At 34.0% G+C, this 21,576-nt stretch overlaps 1 protein-coding gene across 2 annotated transcripts; it reads right to left on the bottom strand.

Moving 5' to 3' along the window:
* Nucleotides 1-104: 104 nt before the first annotated feature.
* LOC123320781 (neural/ectodermal development factor IMP-L2) lies at nucleotides 105-12,074 on the bottom strand. 2 transcript variants are annotated; one of them, XM_044908208.1, is made up of 5 exons: nucleotides 11,957-12,074; nucleotides 1,294-1,545; nucleotides 954-1,236; nucleotides 641-867; nucleotides 105-483 (listed from the first exon to the last, which is right to left on the bottom strand). In XM_044908208.1, exons 2-5 carry the CDS (start codon nucleotides 1,543-1,545, stop codon nucleotides 475-477), a joined length of 771 nt encoding a protein of 256 aa, XP_044764143.1. In that variant the 5' UTR covers nucleotides 11,957-12,074; the 3' UTR covers nucleotides 105-474. The 2 variants fall into 2 exon arrangements, with proteins under 2 accessions (XP_044764143.1, XP_044764142.1); XM_044908207.1 differs by lacking the exon at nucleotides 11,957-12,074 and adding an exon at nucleotides 5,720-6,049.
* Between the last annotated feature and the right edge of the window lie 9,502 nt (nucleotides 12,075-21,576).

The raw sequence follows: 21,576 nt of genomic DNA, 5'->3' as shown, positions 1-21,576 counted from the left end.
TCTGTGTTCATTTTTTCAGAAAATGGTCGCAGCAATATATTGATGCTAATTGTTTCGATAGTCAATATTTAGATGGCGCCACATGTAAATTCAATGTCTTTTCACGCTTTTTTTGAATTGTTCAGACTTTTCCTCTGTTTGGTTTCGAATATTGGAAGAAACCACTTTATGTTAATGATTAAAACACTTTGGTCATTGTGCATTGTGAATTTAATATTTCATTTTCATAAATTAATTCTTACAATATAATAAATTAATTCATACATCTTATACACACACACACATATAAATAAGTACAATACTTAATGGTTTTCATCTTAATTGAACTAAATGAATTCGGCGAATTCAATAAATTAATATTAATGGAATTGGTACTTATGAAAACATAAGATTCTTTACAAAAGTGATTTGACTAGATCATTGGTTCAATATGTTACTTCGAATACTTTTCCTAGGTTTGGCATGTAACTTGGGTTACGACTCCTGAAAAAAAGAAGAAATATTGAAAATATACTGAATAAATATCAAGGAAAATGCAAAATGAGTCACTCATAGTTTAGCGCATCCACCAAATGTGATCACTGTTTTGGAGGATGCGCTAACGGATAACTTGTAACTCAAGGAAGCTGAACACACTTACTTGCATCGGATACAAGAAAGTTTCCGCTGAATCCTCTCCTAAGTGATTTTTGGCAATGCAGATATACCCTCCCATGTCGGACCAAGTGACAGAGCGTATTCTCAATTCCCCGTTTGATAACATGGAAATCCTACCCTCTCCTTCTCCGATTAAACCCATAGGGCCAACCCATTGAATTTGGGGCCTTGGATTTCCCACACCCTGGCAAGGTAAGAGGATTTCACGTCCTGTAAAAATGAGAAAGCCATGTTGCATAACTGGACTGGGAAAATGGCACAATTTGGTGATATTCTCGTTGTTCTTTGACACTCACCAATAACATCCATGTAGGTTGGGGACCAGAGAGTGACCCTGGGCTTATGATGAGCGCCTAGTATGTTCTTCTGGACCAAAGTGGTGAAATTCATCTGGATATCATCCTTGTTTATCACGTAAACCCTGCTTTCTGCAACTGCTTTTTCAGACCCGCTTTCAGCTAAACATCTGAAGGTCCCATCGTGCACAGGTAGAAGGTAGTTCAGTACCAGCCTGCTTTTCACACTCGCCAACCCTTGAGAAGATACAGCGTTCACGATGTTGTTTTCGTAACGATCGATCTGAAGGAAAAAGTGAATCATATCTTTTTCAAAGGGGTGTTTTTTGATGTAACTTACGTTCACTGGTACTGTTAACAGTCTGTCTTCTTTGTACCATTGGATTGTAGGTGGAGGAGATCCCATGGCCTCGCATTCGAGCTCTAAACGTTGGCCGTGGTTTTTGGTTATGTGCCTCTTCGGCGTTTGATTTATTTTCACCCAGTCGTTGTGGGGGTTCACGTTTATCTCGTTGTCCATGTCCATCTCAAGTACGCTCCTACCCCTGGTCAGGTGGAGGCATGCAGAGAGCAAAAGCGCTGATAGAATCATCTGCAAGAAATTTTTTATGAAAGAAAACCTCTCGTTTGATATTATGATGATTTGTTCAGTCCATTCATCATTCAACCTTTTAAAACCCAGGGAATGTGTAGAAATGTGTACCCGCTATCTACCAATTAAAGGTCGTAACATCAATTAATCTGGGAGTAATGAAAAATGGCCAAAACCAGACAAAACTTTTCTATCAATTATTCAATGTAATCTTTTCCACAAGTCTTCCGCATGTAGGACATTAATCTTGAATCCAATTCCGATCTATCGGACATCTACTACGTCTTAACAATGTAGTAGAGATAAAGCGGAACAATTTGAGATAAGAGGAAACTTCCGAGAATTTCACACAGCCTCTCTTCAAGAATGAAAAAGGTTACACATAAGTAGGTAAAGTTCAGGACGACAAACGACTATAAGATAACTCACATTTTATATTTCTACACACAATTCCGAACGTTATCAAGTGTTGAAAGATAAAGAAAAAATTACGAACACCATGTTCCTTATTTTATTGGTCTCAGGGGTCAAATGGCTTTTGAGGATTTTTCGAGTGAACGGTTTATTTCGTCAATAGACCGGAAAGGAACGATAAAAATTGACAGCTTTCACTTTTCGTGTTCTCTAATGATTAGATGTCGATTTTATGCCCCAGAAGATTCGGTGAATTGTAACTCTTCGACCTACTTTGGTGGTCGTGACCACGGTTGATCATTCTACCCTCATTTAGGGTTGTTTTCAAGTGAGAAGTGTTGTGTAATCAACACTTTGTTTCACACATCTCTCCACTACAAGAAATATGATCCTCAAACCACACCATATCCAAATTTCTTTATGTACCATGGGAAATTAGCAAGTATTATCTATACCCCATTTCCTCCCCTAAAAAGCTGCATTTCTACCACAGAAGCTCTTCCTAGAAAAGCTCGTAATCGAAAATAATTCCATTTCGATACCGACTTCGAGTAGTCCAAGATATAATCACTCTACCATCGGGATTACCCGATGTGACTCATCCCCCCTGTAAGCGTTTCTCAGAAATGCCGAACATGTATTATATGTGAGGTGTGCTCATTAAAAGTTTCCGAATATCGGTGAGACGAATCGAGAGAGTGATTGGGGACTTCTAGGAAGCGCAACCATAAATTTTCAACTCGATCAAGCGATGAGAATGACTGTTAATTTGGAACGGGTTTTGGACGCAGGTGGTTAGTCCCGGTAAAGTTAATGGCCACGTCCTGCCGAGTACGAATGTGATTTTTTCAATTTCGATCGAAATATGACAAGGTTCTTCTTCATCTTCAATCTGCATGGAAATATTATATTCACAAAATGGTGAATGCGCCTGGTTCTATTGCAAAGGACAATTTCGAATATACAGAAAATTTGAGAAACGTAACTCGGGAAAACGTCAGCATTTATGCAATATCCTGCATATAAAATGTGAATAGTTGGAAAGGTCCTGACATGGATGGAGAATAATCGAGAAAATGATAATTAAACAAAATCGTTATCACTTATCTCCTGTTTTATTTCTGTTCGTGATGTCATGAATAATCTTGAAGAATTGTTGCTAGTTAATTAATACGATAAAAAACGTAGGAATAGATAAACGCGATAAAAATTCTTGTAGTTGTTAGATACCGAGCTTTTTCTATTAAAATATGAACCATTAAATTTTTTCGAAATACACTTATAGTTTTTGAGTACCGTATTTTTATTCATGCCTGAAGATGTTATATTAATATCAAAATCAACTAGTTTATGAAATACCATTTAGAAAAAATCATGATGTGTAACTTTTTCACATTTCTCCAGAATGGAAATAGGATCAGGCAAAAGAACATTGTAATAAGACCCATGGGGGACTTGAACTTGGGGAAGGCCACAATTGTTTGCATAAATACATTTCATCGAAATTAAACAAGTCTGATGCCTTGTCATGTTTCTAGGAAAAAAATTTCTGATACTAGTCGATGTATTGAGAAATGCCTGTTAAGATATCATTTACTCAATCCTCTGGCTGGTTTGTCAGATCAAACGAACGATTCCCAGAGTGCTGAAATGATAAATCAGTGGCGTACAATTTTCTCAATGGCTATCGAAGAACGGAATTGAATTTTTCATCAGTTGCTTCATGACGCGATTCATCTAATGACTTCTCATATACTTATTACTTATTACGAAATTCCAGGTTGTTAAGTTATTTGGAACCTTAGTTTAGTTCTCGGAGAATGAACAATGAAGGATTATCAGATTAGAAGTTACTGTATGTCTTTTTCCATTGTATTTGGTTGCACAAATACGAACACAAGTTGAATTACTTTCTATAAATAATTCTATAAAGTTCTCAAATAATTACTTAACAGAAGTATTACGACTCTATCCATCCTCAATAGCAAAAAATAAATTCAGGATAAAAACCAGAAAAATATTATACGTTCGTATAGTTTGAAAAAAATAAAAAACCCTTCCATGGAGAAAATAGTTTTTGTATTAAACTTTCCATACATGTATTAAATTTTTTCTTGGAAGTGGAGAATTTATTTAATTTGATTCATATATGGGAGTATATCTGATCTGATTTGATTCATATATGGGAGTATATCTAATCTTGCTCTTCAAAATCAACGAGATGAGGAAGAAAAGAAAAAATACATCATAAATTTACAATTCCCCTAGTCCATTTAGTCAGGAAGAAGACTCAGTTTACATTCAAAAAAGTTCAATATGAATCCAATCTCATAAAAGCTCCCAAATTGAGTAGGTATATTATTCTTCTCAAATGCTAATAGACTACAAGCTGAATACAATTTGTTAGATTAAATGATTGTTAGTTTGGTTGATTCAAGAAAAAATAATGTGATTTATCAAGATGAATCTGGTTTGTACTGAAACTGAACGTCGATGTATCTGAGAAGTTCATCAACTTTAGGTTGAATCTTAGGTGTTAGCAGCCCTTGCTAAGGTTTCAGCCAGTTTTCTGATTTCTAAGAAAAGATTGAAAATTTATCGAAAAAACAAGAAAACACATTTTTTTTTACAGATATTCATTCACCCCCTGTATACAAGGTGATCTTTGACTCGTACAACGTACGTATTTTAATAGTAGATACTTGAGGTCAAAAGAAACACTTTTTTCTTTTACCATTTTTTCCGAATCCGCTCGGTTCAAAAGATACAGGCTGTTGAAAAACCATAAAAAAAATGTTATTTTTAGTTCTATCTCACAAACGCTTTTATCGAATGAAATGAATTTCGGAATATGGTTTTTCATTCATTTGACGAATCTTTTCCTAACACAAGATATCACCCACGTCTTCCAGTTTTCTCATTATGGCCATTACGTACCATAAAAATACCAAAAATTGAAAGAACACAACTCTTAAGACTAAGTTGGACGCTATCTAATCAAAATTTGAACGTTTTGTAAAATAAAAGTATTCCTTTTTTTTGAAAATCCACAAATGTGTGTGTCACAGATTTAGCTTGTTATTCTGAAGGTAATTTTGTTTTTCCAGAGTTGGCACAGCTCATTATGAAAATTTAAAATGGTTATATCTTTTTATCAAGGCTGATTCGTAAAAAATGGTATAGGAAAAAGGTGTTTCTTTTGACCTCAACAATCTACTGTTGAAATATTTGTACGAATCAAAGACTCATTCCCATTTTTTCACGTGATTTCGAAAAAATCTTTGAAGTGTGCAAGGAAGAAACTTGAGACTCATATAAAATCGACTTGAATTTCTGCAAATTCTCTCTCTAATTGAAAAAATGAAATTATTTTAATGTTGGTCCACATTCAAGGAAGAATTTGAGAATGATAAGAGCCTGCTGTGAAAAATTCGAGTGATATTAATAAAAAAAACTAGATATGAAATCCGATAGAAAACTATTCGTTCATAAACCACAAAAATTATTCAGTGAATTGGTTCAGGAAAGGGCGTCCATCCATAAAATCATTGGAAGCTGGGGTCAGAATTCCTTAAGGCCCTAAATTCCACAGTGTGTGAAATATATGGCTTGGTTTTAAGGTTATGTTACGAAAAGCCGGTCCGACACTGAAAGAATCTTCAGAATTTGACAAAAATCCCAATATATATTGGAGTAAGAAAAAGGGAAAACACAGGTTAAGCTCTAATGAATATTGAAATGGAAAATTGTGAACACTTACCATTTCTACGCCCAAAAAAAATCTGGATGGGGCCTGTGAGGTACGAAAATCGTGTGGGACAGCACCACGCAACAAAATCTCGATACAGAATGGTTCGGCCAAGAACTCCACAGGACGAACGTGTGGTTACCGATGAAAGACACCGCCTGTATATGTAATATCCAACCGGCACCCGACTTTTCTACTATTTTACTCTACTACGCCTTTTTCAAGTTCCCAAGTAACCGTGCGAGACAATATTCACAAATCCAGCGAGGGCACAATTCATATATCTGGACGTGTCTGATCCTACTACGTAGTCTTGCATTTTTGTGGGCCAGGATGACGGGTCGCGGGCCTTATATACGATACGTTCATGACTTATCTGCGTACGTTTATTGCATCATCTTGTACGATGTGCAAAACGGGCCTCTCTGGTTCGCACCGTCCTCAATTTTTTTTATTGGCCGTTTACGCAGGAGGGATTCCACGAAGTTTCACGTTGGAATTCTCGTAATTGATAAGGAGGTCTTACTATGTTCATTCATTCATCAGCGGTGCTATTTTTCAAAACGTACGTCGCGTGCTGTTTATTTTCGGAGCTGTAGTAAACAGAAAATTGTCGATAGATCGGTTTATTTGGGAATTCCTCCTGGTACAGTTGATAAGAAAACACTCGGGACATTATTGTCGAGCTGGTTTCTCAGAGTTTGTTTCGAATTGAATTCGTCGAATACACGTGGGAAAAATTATAGAAAAACAGAACCTGCCACTCTGGCTTCCTCAATAGAAATCAAAGAAAGCAGTCACTTTTTCTGATATTCTAGTAGAAACATATTTACAGGGTTAGAACTATTTAGAGGGGGACTACAGGGATATCGAAAACCCTCAGAAATACAGGGTAGCTTAAATCACGAAAAAGTTGCGTTATTCAAGGATGAATGGGAGGGTGTAAACAGATCCCAAATATCTCTGATGGTTCTTGAGATATCTCGAAAAAACTGAAAATCAAGATTATCATTTTTTCATCATAACTCTTTTGTTTTTGGGGATAACTACACGAAATTCGGTGTGTAGTCATAATTCTATATAGCTATTATACTAGTCCACTACTTTTTTTAATTTAAGCCATCCTTCATTTTTAACGGTTTTCGATATTCCTATAGTCAGCCTGTAAATAGTTCTTACCCTGTTTAATCCTATAAAGCAACAATTGCTTAACATACAGAGGGTGTGGATAAATCATGGAATCACCCAATTATATCAGCTTTCAAAAGATTTTGCTATTCAGAAATAGTGCATTCTAAATTCAGTGGAAGTAATTTGAAAAATTGGGAATACATAAACACAGTTCCCTACAAACAAAACGTCCACTCATACCATGTTGATGTTTTGGTGTCAGAATTGTTGTAGAAGTGTGAGATGTGTTCTTCTACTAAATTAATTGAAATTTTTTTGTCCGATAGCTTCATTCGAATCTTTTTTGAATTGGGTTGTCAATTTTAGGTCAATCTGACATATTGAATCTAATTTTATTATTATATTTTACGTTTTTCTGCTTTTGTTTTCTCTTTATTTCAGATAAAAGTTTCTGGTATCTTGGAGAAGACTTTCTGGATTTTCCTTTTTGTTGGAGAAAGAATCAATTTTTGCAGTGCGAGATGCCCTTCAATATGGAATATTTCAGCTTATTTCGTGAACAATTACAATCCACTACACTCACGGGGAGAAAGGGTTTTTTTACTGAGGTTTTTCCCTAAGCTCTTGTATCATACACCAATTTGTATGGTACCCCGTTACGCTAACCTCTGCTAAAAGTGTATCTCATACACATGCTATAATTATTGTTTGCTGTTCAAGATTGTAATGCTCTATATCAAAAGAATATATATATATATATATATATATATATATATATTCGATGCTTTCAACAGTCCCAATTTCATTGAAACGATTTAATGTTTCAGTAACATTTCTTCCATGATACAAATCATTGTAGAAATTGTACAGGATGAGTGAATCTTTTAACAGTAAATTCTTAAGGTCACAAGGAACACTTTTTTTCTTCGCTATTTTTTCCGAATCGGTTCAGCTTAAAAGATACAGGCTGTTGAAAAACCATAAAAAACTCTTATTTTTAGTTCTATCTCGCAAACCGTTTTATCGAATGAAATGAATTTTGGAATATAGTTTTTTACTTATTCGATGAGTCTTTTTCGAGCACAAGATATCACCTACGTCTTCCAGTTTTCTCATTATGACCACTACGTACCATAAAAATACAGAAAATTCAAAGAATCCAACTCTTGAAACTAAGTTGGAAGCTATCTTGTGAATATTTGAACGTTTTGTAAAATAAAAGTATGTATTCTTCATATTTTCTCGTATAATGCGCCGTTTTCGAGTAATTTGATGTTCAAAAATAAAAAATATCTGTGAAATTCGAAGAATAAGGTACTTTGACCGAATACAACTCTTTTCAAGAGATCCTCAGATGTGTAGTATCACAGATTTAGCTACTTATTCTGAAGGTAATTTTGTTCTTCCAGGGCGCAGCTCATTCTGATAACTTAAAATGGCTATATCTTTTTATCAGGGCCAAATCGAAAAAAAAGGTATAGGAAAAAACGTTTCTTTTGACCTCAAGAATCTACTGTTTAAATATTTGAACCAGTCAATGACAAACACTGTAGAAAAAGTGGGATAAATTTAGATGTAACTATTCCATTCCAAATTTTATGTCTTTCATCGAAATCATATACAGGATGGGCAAAATTCGTTGTCTACTGAGGGGATCTCCAAGAACTATAGCAGCTAGAAACAACGAATGACACATTCTCGAGCTCTTTTTTCTGAGTAATCTAAATCTGAAAACAGAATCGGACTAACATTTTTAGATTTCGAGTTATAAACAAAAATTGAGATTTTGACGATTCCGAAAAGTTTTCCTAACTTTTTTTTCCTTGAAGTTACAGATCTGAAACTTGAACTTTCTTAGGAACTTTCATACGTAGAATCTACCGACAAAAGATGTTTTTCCAATTCAAAAATAACAAATTCAATAAAAGTTTGCATTTGAAAAAATGAAAGTTCACTTGATGATTAGAAATGAAAAAATATTTTGAGCTCATCAGTGGATTCTACGTGAAAGTAGAAGGTTCAAGTTTCAGATTTGTAGCTTCAAAGACAAAAAAGTTATGAGAACTATAGGAAATTGTCAAACTTAAAAACGAAGTATCGTAGGCAAAAAATAGTGCAGCACTTTCATCTTGCATATTTTTTGAGCAGTCCCTGCTTCAGGAAGCTGTTTTTAAGCAGGGGGTATTCAAAAAAAACATGTCATATGAAAGACCCACAATATTTTTTGAAAAGCAATCAACCCTCGAGCTTTTCCGCAACTATTCACACCCTGTATAGGTTAATATATACCTAAAAAATAGTCATGACTGAAATTCGCACAACAATCAGTCATCAGGACTTGTTACACATTCCATTGTAAACTTCCAGGAATTCCCAAGACATCCACACCAATTCAGTGGTGTCGAAAAGCCAGGTAGAGAGAGTACTAGAAACAGCCACAAATTACTGGCAGCAGACATCCGAAGGGAAGACATTTCAAAGGGACAAACCTGTTAACTTATGCCTACATTCTCTTTTTATATCCCTTATCAACCCAATAATCTTGAGTGGACCCCAGCCGGCGAAGGGATGATGGGGAAGCAAGAAAACAGCCGATTGATCTCGGAGAGGTCCTATAAAAATCAATTATCGGCGAATTTAACTACTGGCTTCCACTCAAATTAGAAGGAAGCCACCAAAGCTCTAAGTGAGGAAATGCCTGATGGAAAACGATGATGCAAGAACGGACAAACACTGTATCATCGGGATAATTTTGAGGGAGGACCATAATATATTCGGGATAACCCAGTTTCGATGGCAATTCTACTAGGCAGGGACGGATTTGCCCATATAATTCGAATTATAGCTGGAATTTTTGTCGTAGTGTTGATCCATGAGTATTGGACATTATTTTACGACAAATTTTACGAGAATGTTGGAATAACAAATTAAATGAATGAAAAAACATGCGGTAAACAATATTTCTTCAATGAATAACTCAGAATGAAAACCCCTCTGCGACAGCTTAGCAAAAATCTTGCTTGGAAATTGGTTTCTCCTTCTGGGTATTCTAAAACTAATCTTTTCATCCCAAAGTCTGGAAGGAAAGACCAAATCACTGGATATAACCTTAATGAACTATAAAAATCACATCGCTCCTATTTGATGACCCTTCTCTGGTCGTTCTATTCAATGAACAACTGAGAAAAAAATCATCCTATCTGTTACCGCCTATAAATTACCTTACTCCTGATAAATGTAATAGAAACAACTATAAATCAGCTAGTTTCGTAACCATCCACGATATAAATTAATCACTCTGTCAAGTAGAATCTTTTTTATTGAATCAATTCTTTGTCTTTTCAAAATCCAATTGGAAATGTGAGGGAATTAGCAATTAATCTAGAGAAACCGCATGTTGTTATCATTCGAACCGGCTAAAGATGTTCAACTTTTCTCGTGACGTAAATTCAGAGATAGGCGATGGACCAATCAAGCAGATCCTTTTTTATATTAATAAAAATCGACTTGGGGGCCAATAAGGGGCCTTGCTGAAGTACTTCCATTGGATTAATCAGATTCACGTGACCAAGAGCCATGGTGGTAGAGTTGAAAGGGCGAATTTTGGTGCAGAGGTCCCTCACCAACAGGTCATACCAAATTTTTTGTGAAAAGGCTTCCAAATACCCAAGGAATCATTTTTATATGGATTTCAAGAGGTAGAAGGTCCTGCACTACTGTTAATTCTTCAGAATAACTAGGTTAGACTGTGAAACTACACATCTGTAGATCTTTCAAACAGGGGTGCATTCAGCCAGAGTACCCAGTTTTTCAAATTTCACAGGTACTTTTAAATTTTTGAACATCAAATTACTCGAAAACGGCGCATTATACGAGAAAATATGAAGAATACTTTTATTTTACAAAACGTTCAAATATTCATTAGACAGCGTCCAACTTAGCTTCAAGATTTAAGTTCTTTGGATTTTTCGTATTTTTATGGTACGTTATGGTCATACTGAGAAAACTGGAAGACGTGGGTGATATCTTTTGTTCGAAAAAGATTCATCAAATAAACGAAAAACTATATTCCGAAATTCATTTCATTCGATAAAACCGTTTGTGAGATATAACTAAAAATAAAAACTTTTTATGGTTTTTCAACAGCCTGTATCTTTCAAACCGAGCCCATTCCGAAAAAATGGTAAATGAAAAAAGTGTTTCTTTTGACCTCAAGAATCCATTGTTGAAATATTTGAAAGTCAAAGAATCAGCCTATATGTAGGAACACCACCAAATTTTTTTTTACTTTCCCACACCTATTGAATTTTGATTCGCTCAGTTTTCTGGCTTCTGAGATGAAAATTGCTGCGTCTTTAGGGAAACTGTTCAAAAATATGTATGTAAATTATTATATTGATACCGAAAATCAATGTTTGAGGGTAAGTACGATTATTTTGACATGGAAAATGCAGTAAATATGTTACTTTTTCTGACATCGATATGTCTTTCCTGAAGCATCTCTCCCAAAATAGTTTGAATCTTCCAGTGCTAGTGGAAGCCTTTGAAGATATAAAAATGACAAGTTATTGGATTTAACCCTTTCTTTAAATAGAAGGGAGCTTTGCTCTGAAGCTTTTCGAACAGAAACTTTATTTCTTGGAGGTATTGGACATTTTGATCGTGATAAAACTGGCATAATAGTGAATGTTATCAATAGGGGTGGATGAGTTTCTAAAGATCATTCTAAGGATTCGCAAAGTAGTATTGTCGCATTTTGGGTTTTGTAAATTTCGAAAAACTAGATGTTTATTTAACAAAGTTGATAATATCATACACAGCTGATTTTTTCTACGATGGTATCAGAATTAAGGGAGAGAAATCTCTGAGATGTGATATCTCGATATTTTTGATCAAATATACATTCAAGGGTGTAATAATTGTTTTGCCACTATTTTTACATAGGCTAAAGATGTGTGCAATTCGAAGAGGTTGTTTTATGGATCAAATTTTCCCAAAAAATTTGTCGACTAAGCACACCGAAGATAAAGAAAAATCAACCCTTCTATGCGCCCCAAATATTCACGTATATCCGGTCTCCCAACCACCTGCTAGCTTCGTAACCTCGACAGCACTCACCTCTTCTCAGATGTCCAGCAACTATGGATAGATAACGAACGTTGATAACAAAATTCGAACTGAAACTGACGGTCCATCAACACCCCGATCTCTATTTATAACAGGATCACAGATCCGTCAATTCTGTGGTAACACCCACAGAGAATACCCCAATCGGGGCCGTGCCTCCATTCACGTCTCTCTGGTCTTTTCATTGAATAGCGAAAGACGATACTAGTTACAGTGATTAAGTAATTTTGTAATTAGTCCGCATATTATTATTTACTTATAATATTAAGGCGATATTGTATCGGGTACACGTAATTTGACGTCCAAGAATACGCTGGTGGCTTGATGAAGTTGACAGGGGGGATGTTCGGTTTTTTTTGTTTTTTTTCTGTCGTGTTGAGGTTGGAAGGACTTCCCACTCAAGGGTATGTTTCAGTTTTTTTAAATTTGATTTTATAATTGCCATGGGATTTCTAAGTAAACTTTTTCTCGAATTTTCCTGGAAAACTAATCTCACAGAGTCAAGAACTTGAATCTGGGATATTACAACTTTTTCATCTCTTCCTCAGCTTTTTTCTCGTTATTTCCATAAGTACAGGGTGTTTTTCACTGAATGAAACAGAAAAGTTGTGAGAAATTGCTTCTTAAACATTCAACTTCGAAAACTAGTAAAATTTGCAACACTTCTCATGTCTATGTTAGATTATTTTCCCAACAGCATATTTAGATAGTACATATACAGATACAGAATCTTAAACTCATATTTTCCTCTTTTTTCCTAGCATTTTCATGACCGAAAGAATCAGTTGACTAACAATTGACTGAACCATTCGATTGATTTGGTCTCATTAAGAAGATTGACCAAATTCCTTCAACTTTCGTGATTATTCTCCATTTCCTCCCCTTTATTATTATAGATATAGGTATAAATTTTTTGTTGTTGAAGAGAAATTGGTTTCATGATGATGATGACATCTATCTACCTAAGTCTATTAGAGGCTTGAACAAATTTCAAATGAGTGAAATGCATGCATCCACGCATTTAAACTGATGGTTATATATATGAACAAAAAACACCATTAACTCGTTGTTTGTTGTTTGAAAATGTTCATGCAAGATCTAACCGTATAGGTAAGTTTGAACGATAAAAACAACAAACAAAGTGAACAAAACCGTTCATTTAACATCACTGAAAAATACTTATAGCTTCCTTCATTCATTATGCCCAAAAATTCTGATACAACCTGGTCAATATGAATTCTTACATTTTGAGAATCTTTTTCTCAATCGAGAAGAGCATTTATTCATCCATATTAACTATTATCTAAGTCGCAATTCTGGAAACTATGTTATGATTTCTTTCTAGCATCAGAACGATAAAGTTCTTGAGTTTTTGAATTAATTAACGATTTATGCAATCTATTTTTATTTCGAATCAAGATTAAAATATCTATTTTCGTATTTTTCAAATAAAAAAATTTAAAATTCTTCTTTATTTTCAATAATTAATATTTGAAGTCGTGGAGCAGAGAAATTATCTTTGGTTTTCAGATGTAAAAATTTTAATCTGAACTACTATGAAATTTGGTATAAAAATGAGTATTCAAAGGACTGCTTCTAACGATAGGATACCTAGGGATAGAGGTTTATGAACACAAATATTAAATATTTATGGAACAATTTTGTTAGTTTTGAGACACTTTAGCCTTTATTACTTTTTTATTTCTTCTAACTATAGTGTTTATTTCTTGTATATGTAATATTATTAATATAATAATTTGTTTTCATCTTCATGGATAATGATTTTTCGAGAATTCCCTTTCATAGCATTGTAATCTCCCATTTAATTATGATGTAGGCGTACTTTTGTCGTATTTTCTTCTTTCCACATTTTTATTTTTATTCTGTCAATGCCTACCTAAATTTGTACTTCATAATTGTTAATATAAGTCTTCTTCCATTTCTCAATCATTTCCATTGCATTTTTTTTCGTCCTATCAATATTTGTTCAAAATGAATCGAGCTATCAAGAATAAAATAATATACAGGGTGAGTTTTTGACTCGTAAAAATGTTTCAACAGTAAATTCTTGAGGTCAAAAATAACACTTTTTTCCTTTACCATTTTTTCCGAAACGGCTCGGTTTAAAAGATACAGGCTGTTGAAAAACCATAATAAATGGTATTTTTAGTTCTATCTCACAAACAGTTTTATAAAATGAAATGAATTTCAGAATATAGCTTCTCATTAATTTGATTAATCTTCTTCGAACACAAGATACCAACCACGTGTTCCAGTTTCCTCATTATGACCATTACGTATCATAAAAATACCAAAAATTCAAAGAACCTAATTTTTTAAACTAAATTGGACACTATCTAATGAATATTTGAAACTTTTTCAGAATAAAAGTAAAATAAAAGTATAATTTTTCTAATAATTTGATGTTTAAAAATAAAAACTATTTGTGAAATTCGAAAAAGTAGAGTATTTTGACCGAAGTTTTAAAAGATCCACAGTTGTGTAGTGTCACAGTTTTAGCTAGTTATTCTGAAGGTAATTTTGTTTTTCCAGGGGTGGCACAGCTCATTATAAAAACTTAAAATGACTATATATTTTCTATCAGGGCCAATTCGAAAAAAAATGGTATAAAAAAAGTGTTTCTTTTAACCTCAAGAATCTGTTAAAATATTTGGACGAGTCAAAGAATTACCCTGTGCAATATGAACAAAGAAAAAGGTTTCTTGTGAAACAAATTTTAGGGGTGGCTTCTTCTACCCCCTGCAATCAATATACGCGAACACCATCAACAATTTGAATTGTCTATTCAAATACATATTTGTCAGTGTTTTGGTATTTAAGAAAAAATTATTAATTGTTTCTCAGGTGCCATCTTCAAGGAGCTCTTCATCGAAGAGGGGGCTGGTCAGGAAAAAAAATTTTTTGGCAACATTCACACCCTGAATTACTTTCTCGAGAGTATCCCCTGTTTGTTCTCCTTCTATGTCGATCTTCGGAATGCGATGGCAAAAACCCAAGGCAAAATGTGAATCCTGGTATCGTTGAACTTAGGTGTACGTGATGATCAGAACGTAAAACGAAAGTTTATCTTGTAAAAGGCGAAAAGGTTGCAAGAAATCGAATACCTTCCAGTTGGCTTCGTTGGTACATCCGGATCCTACTGGCTGGTTCCGAAAACAGGCACCTCTCGATGTGCCTAATCGGCATTTAAGATCTTTTATTAATTCGACAGGAGTTGACAAGGTCGTGAGGGAACCGAGAGTGTTTCCTGTATCAATCAGATGACTGAGAAATGATCGAGCTCTTTGAAAACCATGAAGGGCAAGGTCATTTCGACAAAATTTGAAGTGTTTTCGACTAGATTGTGAAGAAAATTGGTCGAAGATTGGACCTAAGCAAATTGATGAGTTTTCTACGTTTTTGGCAAGAGGATTTATATAAAAATAATATTTTTGAAAGAATAATTTATAATCGAAAGTATTATACAGGACTCGTACAAATATTTTATCAGTAGATTATTAAGATCAAAAGAGACACTTTTTTCCTATAACATTTTTTCCGGTTCGGCCCTGATAAAAAGATTTTAAGTTTTCATAATGAGCTGTGCCACTCCTGGAACAACAAAATTCCCTTCACAGAATAACTAGCTAAATCTGTGACACCACATATCTGTGGATCTTTCAAACAGAGTTGTATTCAGCCAAAGTACTCAATTTTTAAAATTTTTCAGATACTTTTTAATTTTTGAACATCAAATTACTCGAAAACGGCGCATTTTACGAGAAAATATGAGGAATACTTTTATTTTACAAAACGTTCAATTATTCTTTAGATAGCGTTAGTTTCAAGAGTTGGGTCTTTGAATTTTTGGTATCTTTATGGTACATCATGGTCATAATGAGAAAACTGGAAGACGTGGGTGACACCTTACGTTCGAAAAAGATTCATCAATTAAATGAAAAACTATATTCCAAAATTCATTTCACTCGATAAAAACCTTTGTGAGATAGAACTAAAAATAACATTTTTTATGGTTTTTCAACAGCCTGTATCTTTTTAACCGAGTCCATTCGGAAAAAATGGTAAAGGAAAAAAGTGTTCCTTTCGACTTCAAGAATCTACTGTTGAAATATTTGTAAGACTCATAAACTCACCCTGTATAAGGTCAATTCTCATTTAAAATTACGTAATCCTAATTTTTTTCCACAAATGGATGGAACTTTTCTTGCTCAACTGCTGAGTAGCTGAGGATGATTTGGTAATTGATGGCTTCCCTACAGAATAAAACAAAGGGCTGAGAAAGAAAACAGCCATAACCAAATCAACCTCAGTAACAAAAGGTCTAGTAGCCATTTTTTTGCATAATTTAAAATTGACCAATTCTAACAACTTCCTACACCGAAGATATGAATTGAGTGAGTTATTTTTTAGTCACTCTGTATACTAAAATCTAGTATCTACCAATAATTTCTTGGGAGCAATGATTAGCATCTTCGTTAATTAAGAGATCATGAAAAATATGGGCCTTGCATGATAATGCTTCAACTGCATTCTGTAGACTTGGGATGTTGTACTGTGACACCTGTGTAAACATGCACAAGAACTGTCTTGAGGTAATAAAATTGTTAACACAATCTAAGGTGTCACGTATGCACACACAAAGAAAGGTTGGTGAATTTGCATTAGCCACCACTTGTTTAAGTAGAAAACATTCTATCATTATATCCCATTGGATGAATTGAGAATTACATAGGTATTAGTTTAGGAAAACTCCATCAATTATATTTTGGCACAATATTTTTTTAATGAAAAATTATACTGGGTGTCCTTTTAGACTTTTACTATACTTAGAATTGTTCTGACAGTTTGGGTACTAGGATTTCTGGTTCTGATCCATTTGTTCTGTAATAAAAAAGAGAAGAGTTAGATTTCAGTCAACAAAAATCAACATATCTATATATAAAAAATGTCAAAGTGAACTTCAGACAGCAAAGAGAAACTAAAAAATTATATTCGTAAAAACAATTTTATTGGAAACCAATTCAGTCCAACATATCATCGACGAGGTCAATAAGTAATTCATTCTCTGTTGGAAATAACAAACTGGGGTGTAATTAAAGACTATTTTCCAGGAAATTCGTTCATGGTGTGAAGCAGAGGAGGTTGTTTTCTGACTTTTCCAATAATCCAACTAATAAACTTGTCACAATCGTATCAATTAGATTTAAATTGCTTCAATAGTCCTAGGATGTATACCTTTGGAAAAATGCAATTTATTGAGAGATCTTTTCTGTTCGATAATAATAGGTAATAGTAACATTTTTTCATCCATAAACTGAATGCCAGAAATGTATGTACCTAATGTAAATAGTAGAATACAATGATTTGGCAATTCTATCACTACTGATTTTTAATAGATTTCGCTACTAAAAATCTGGGTAGTCAATTCGTGACAAATTCATTGTTTTCTCCTGCCTTATCTCTGTTTCAAAATTGAATTCTAAGCGAGCAAGTTGGTACATTTAATCAGTTGATTAATTTTCAAGGATTTTTCGGACATTTCAATCAATCAAGTCCGGACGAACTTTTAGAGATCGCAGGACCAAAATATTGATTTCATAAGTAGGTCATTTATAGGTGCTCCCGATTTGTTATTTTTCCCTACACTTCCTCATTGTCGATTATGAATTGATTCATTGATTTCCGATATACGTATGTCAGGCCAAAAGTGCCATTGTTCAGAAGAATGCGGTAAAAAAAAATCTGGTTTGACAAGCGAAGCCATATTTATTAGGGGCCTAACAAACAAGTTGTTATTGCGATTTAGGAACCGGAAAATAATACGGAAGTAAAAAAATACAGTAATCAAGTCAACACAATTGCTCTTGATCAATGTAGGAAATTGATTGAGCTCGCATCATTCTAAATTTCGACAGAAACATTGATACACTAGGCGACAGAAGTGTAACAATTAACAATTTCTTCTTCAGCTTCCACCGGAAGTAATTGAGCAATAAATTATTTTAGGTTATTCCAGATAATGTCATCGGAATCCATTTAATTGGTATGTTACCTCTAGATAGTTCATAAAGATGTTAAAAAGGTTTCTATTTAGACATTTGGAGAAAATTTTCAATACGTCTTTATAGTCGATCAAGTGTAATAAAAGTGAATTAGTGGATATTAAAATGCAAATTTTCACTATAAATTAACCACTGAATGATAGTCGGCATCAAAAATTAAAATGGGAAACATGATTTACAATTAGATAATTCAAGGTTTCTGATGGGCTAAGAGATTGTCCGAGAAAAATTAGGACCAACAAGATGATGAAAATTCTAGGAGGGTTTTCTCATTCCATTCAAAGTGCGAGTGGTGCTCTTTGTCTTGAATACTCAAAATACGCACCTTTATGGTTCTGATCTATATTTAAAGGCAGGAGGGTCCAAATTTTACGATAATTTCATGTTAATCTTAATATATTTCATTTAAATTGGTTTAACTTGAAGGTTTTATAGATTGAAGCAATTGTGTTAGGAAGGATGGTGTTATGTTAGACACTATGTGTGATATTTGTGGAGAAAATAGAAGAAAATTCTACTAACTTGAAAAATTCTTATTAAATGGAAGTGATGGAAGATTAACTAAAAATATTGATAAGTGTATGTTAAGGCTGCTAACATATATTTAATTAACGAAGAGAACTTTCAAAATTCAACTGATTATATTACAAAAAATAAGATAATGGAAATCAAATCACAAAAGTAGCAAATCTTAAGAAAATATCCCTTTTTCTAAATCAAAATTATTATACTGCCCTCAAATAATATCAGTGAATGACAAAGTACTACGCAATTTTGGAAATAAAGGATGAGTGTTTGGCTCGTACAAATATTTTAACAGTAGATTCTTGAGGTCAAAAGAAACACTTCTTTCCTTTACCATTTTTTCGGAATGAGCTCGGTTTGAAAGATACAGGCTGTTGAAAAATCATAAAAAAATGTTATTTTTAGTTCTATCTCACAAACGGTTTTATCGAATGAAATGAATTTAGGAATATGGTTTTTCATTTATTTGATGAATCTTTTTCGAACACAAGATATCACCCACGTCTTCCAGTTTTCTCATTAAGACCATTACGTACCATAAAAATACCAAAAATTCAAAGAACCCAACTCTTGAAACTAAATTAGAAGCTATCTAATGAATATCTGAACGTTTTGTAAAATAAAAGTATTCTTCATATTTTCTCGTATAATGCGCCATTTTCGAGTAATTCGATGTTCAAAAATTAGAAAGTATGTGTGAAATTTGAAAAATTGGGTACTTTGGCTGAATACACCTCTGTTTAAAAGATCCACAGATGTGTAGTGTCACAGATTTAGCTAGTTATTCTGAAGATAATTTTGTTTTTCCAGGGGTGGCACAGCTCATTATGAAAACTTAAAATGGCTATATCTTTTTATCAGGGCCGAATCGGAAAAAATGATAAAAGAAAAAAGTGTTTCTTTTGACCTCAAGAATCTACTGTTGAAATATTTGTACAAGTCAAAGACTCAGTCTGTATACAGCTCCCTGAAGATGGCATCTGAAGAGCAATTTCAATTTTTTTTCTTAGAAAGCAGAGAACTTAAGCAATACAATTGAACAGACATTCTATGGCAGTCAGAGAGCAATAAAAAAATTTGAAGTGTTCCCCTATAATTGCAAGGGGTAGATAGTAACACCCCTCAAATTCCTTTCGCAAAAAACTTTATTTATATTACAGATTACAGAAAAGTGTGTCTTTTGACCCCATGAATCTGTTTTTGAAATATTTGTACCAGTCAAAGACTCGCCCTGTAGACATCAGGGTTGGGGTCATTTTTTGTCGAAACCTGGTGTGGGACTTTCATATTCTAGATGATTCATTGCTAAATGGACGGAACCTAATAAAATTTTGTAGGGGATCAGAATATCCTAAATTCAAAGGGTCTATCTTTCTTCATAATCAAGATATAGAGTGTTTCACTCTGATTCTGCCAATTTATGAACCACCCCATATATTTTTATAACATTTGGTACGATTATTCTCCGCAATAACTAGTTTATACTGATTTTTTTTTCAGGTCCGGCCAAGGAAAAACTGACTTCATTTCTGCCAGTTTTCTGGTTCCTAGGAAACAAATCAAAATGATCTTTTCAGCTGTCTTTTTTATGGAGCTTAAAAGAAGGGGCTACTCGGAAAAAAAAGATATGAAAGACCCACACCATTTCTTGACAAGGAACCACCCCTTAAATTTTTTCGAAACTATTCATTTACACCCTGTATGTAGACTATTTTCACAACTCTAAACTATGGTCAAACTAGAACCATCAGGTTGACAATTTACTCAAAGTGAAATTAGTTCGTCAAGTCATTCAGCAATCGATCTGAATTAAGTAATATCAATATTTTCATTGGACACTCCCTTACAATTTTTCCACTACGGTGTATCGAACTCCACAGTCAAGTGATGCAACATTAAGTAACCCAAATCTCGCCTTGTTTCTCAGAAACTCCTGCTACGCTATCTACTTCACGTCCGTGACTTAAGTGACTTGAGTGTGATTGGGGTAGTAGCTTGACGTAATCGCTGAGCCGTCCAATCAGATGAACTAGAACGGTCACACCACGATTTCTAAGTCGTCTTAACGGGCTCCTTTAGATCGAGCTGGCTATGACTCACGTATATATAACCGTCTGCTTTTGGACGAACCGGTCCCGTGATGGATATCTTATCTGGGTATATCTGGGTGATTTATCATTCTGAGGAATTTGGGATATACTCTCAGATGGTAATTACGGAATTGGAATGATTAATTTTCGCATTTTTACGTTGGTACCCGACGGAATTGACTGGTTCCTAGAAGACATTTCAGACTAGAGGCCAGTTCGTTTAACCATAAATCTTTGGGTAGATTTTATTACGTAGCCCACGCCACTGGATCTGTAGTGTCGATTTTCAGTAGGGAAAATTCATAGGAAGTCCTTCAGTTCTCGTTTCAACCAATGGGATATTGTATGAAGCCTTCTTTTTTTTATTAGAAGAGTTATTTTTGAATTACATTTTTTTCTGTTTCTGAACAGCCCATGCGAATACAGTTTTTGACTTGTCCGAATATTTTAACAGTAGTTTTTTGAGGTCAAAAGAAACACTTTTTTCTTATACCATTTTTTCCGAATCGGCTCGGTTTAAAAGATACAGGCTTTTGAAAAACCATAAAAAACTTTTATTTTTAGTTGTATCTCATAAACGGCTTTATCGAATGAAATGAATTTTGAAACATGGTTTTTCATTTATTTGATGAATCTTCTTCGAACACAACATATCACCTACGTCTTCCAGTTCTCCCATTATGACCATTACATACCATAAAGATGCCAAAAATTCAAGGGAACCAACACTTGAAACTAAATTGGACGCTATATAATGAATATTTGAACGTTTTGTAAAATAAAAGTATTCTTTATATTTCCTCGTATAATGCGCCGTTTTCGAGAAATTTGATGTTCAAAAATTAAAAAATATCTGTGAAATTTGAAAAATTTGGTACTCTGGCTGAATACACCACTGTTTGAAAGATCTACA

Source organism: Coccinella septempunctata, chromosome 9 (genome assembly GCF_907165205.1).
Source record: "Coccinella septempunctata chromosome 9, icCocSept1.1, whole genome shotgun sequence".
Lineage (NCBI taxonomy): Eukaryota > Metazoa > Arthropoda > Insecta > Coleoptera > Coccinellidae > Coccinella > Coccinella septempunctata.
The sequence above is the reverse complement of the archived record's forward strand: the minus strand, read 5'-3'. Positions and strand labels throughout refer to the sequence as shown.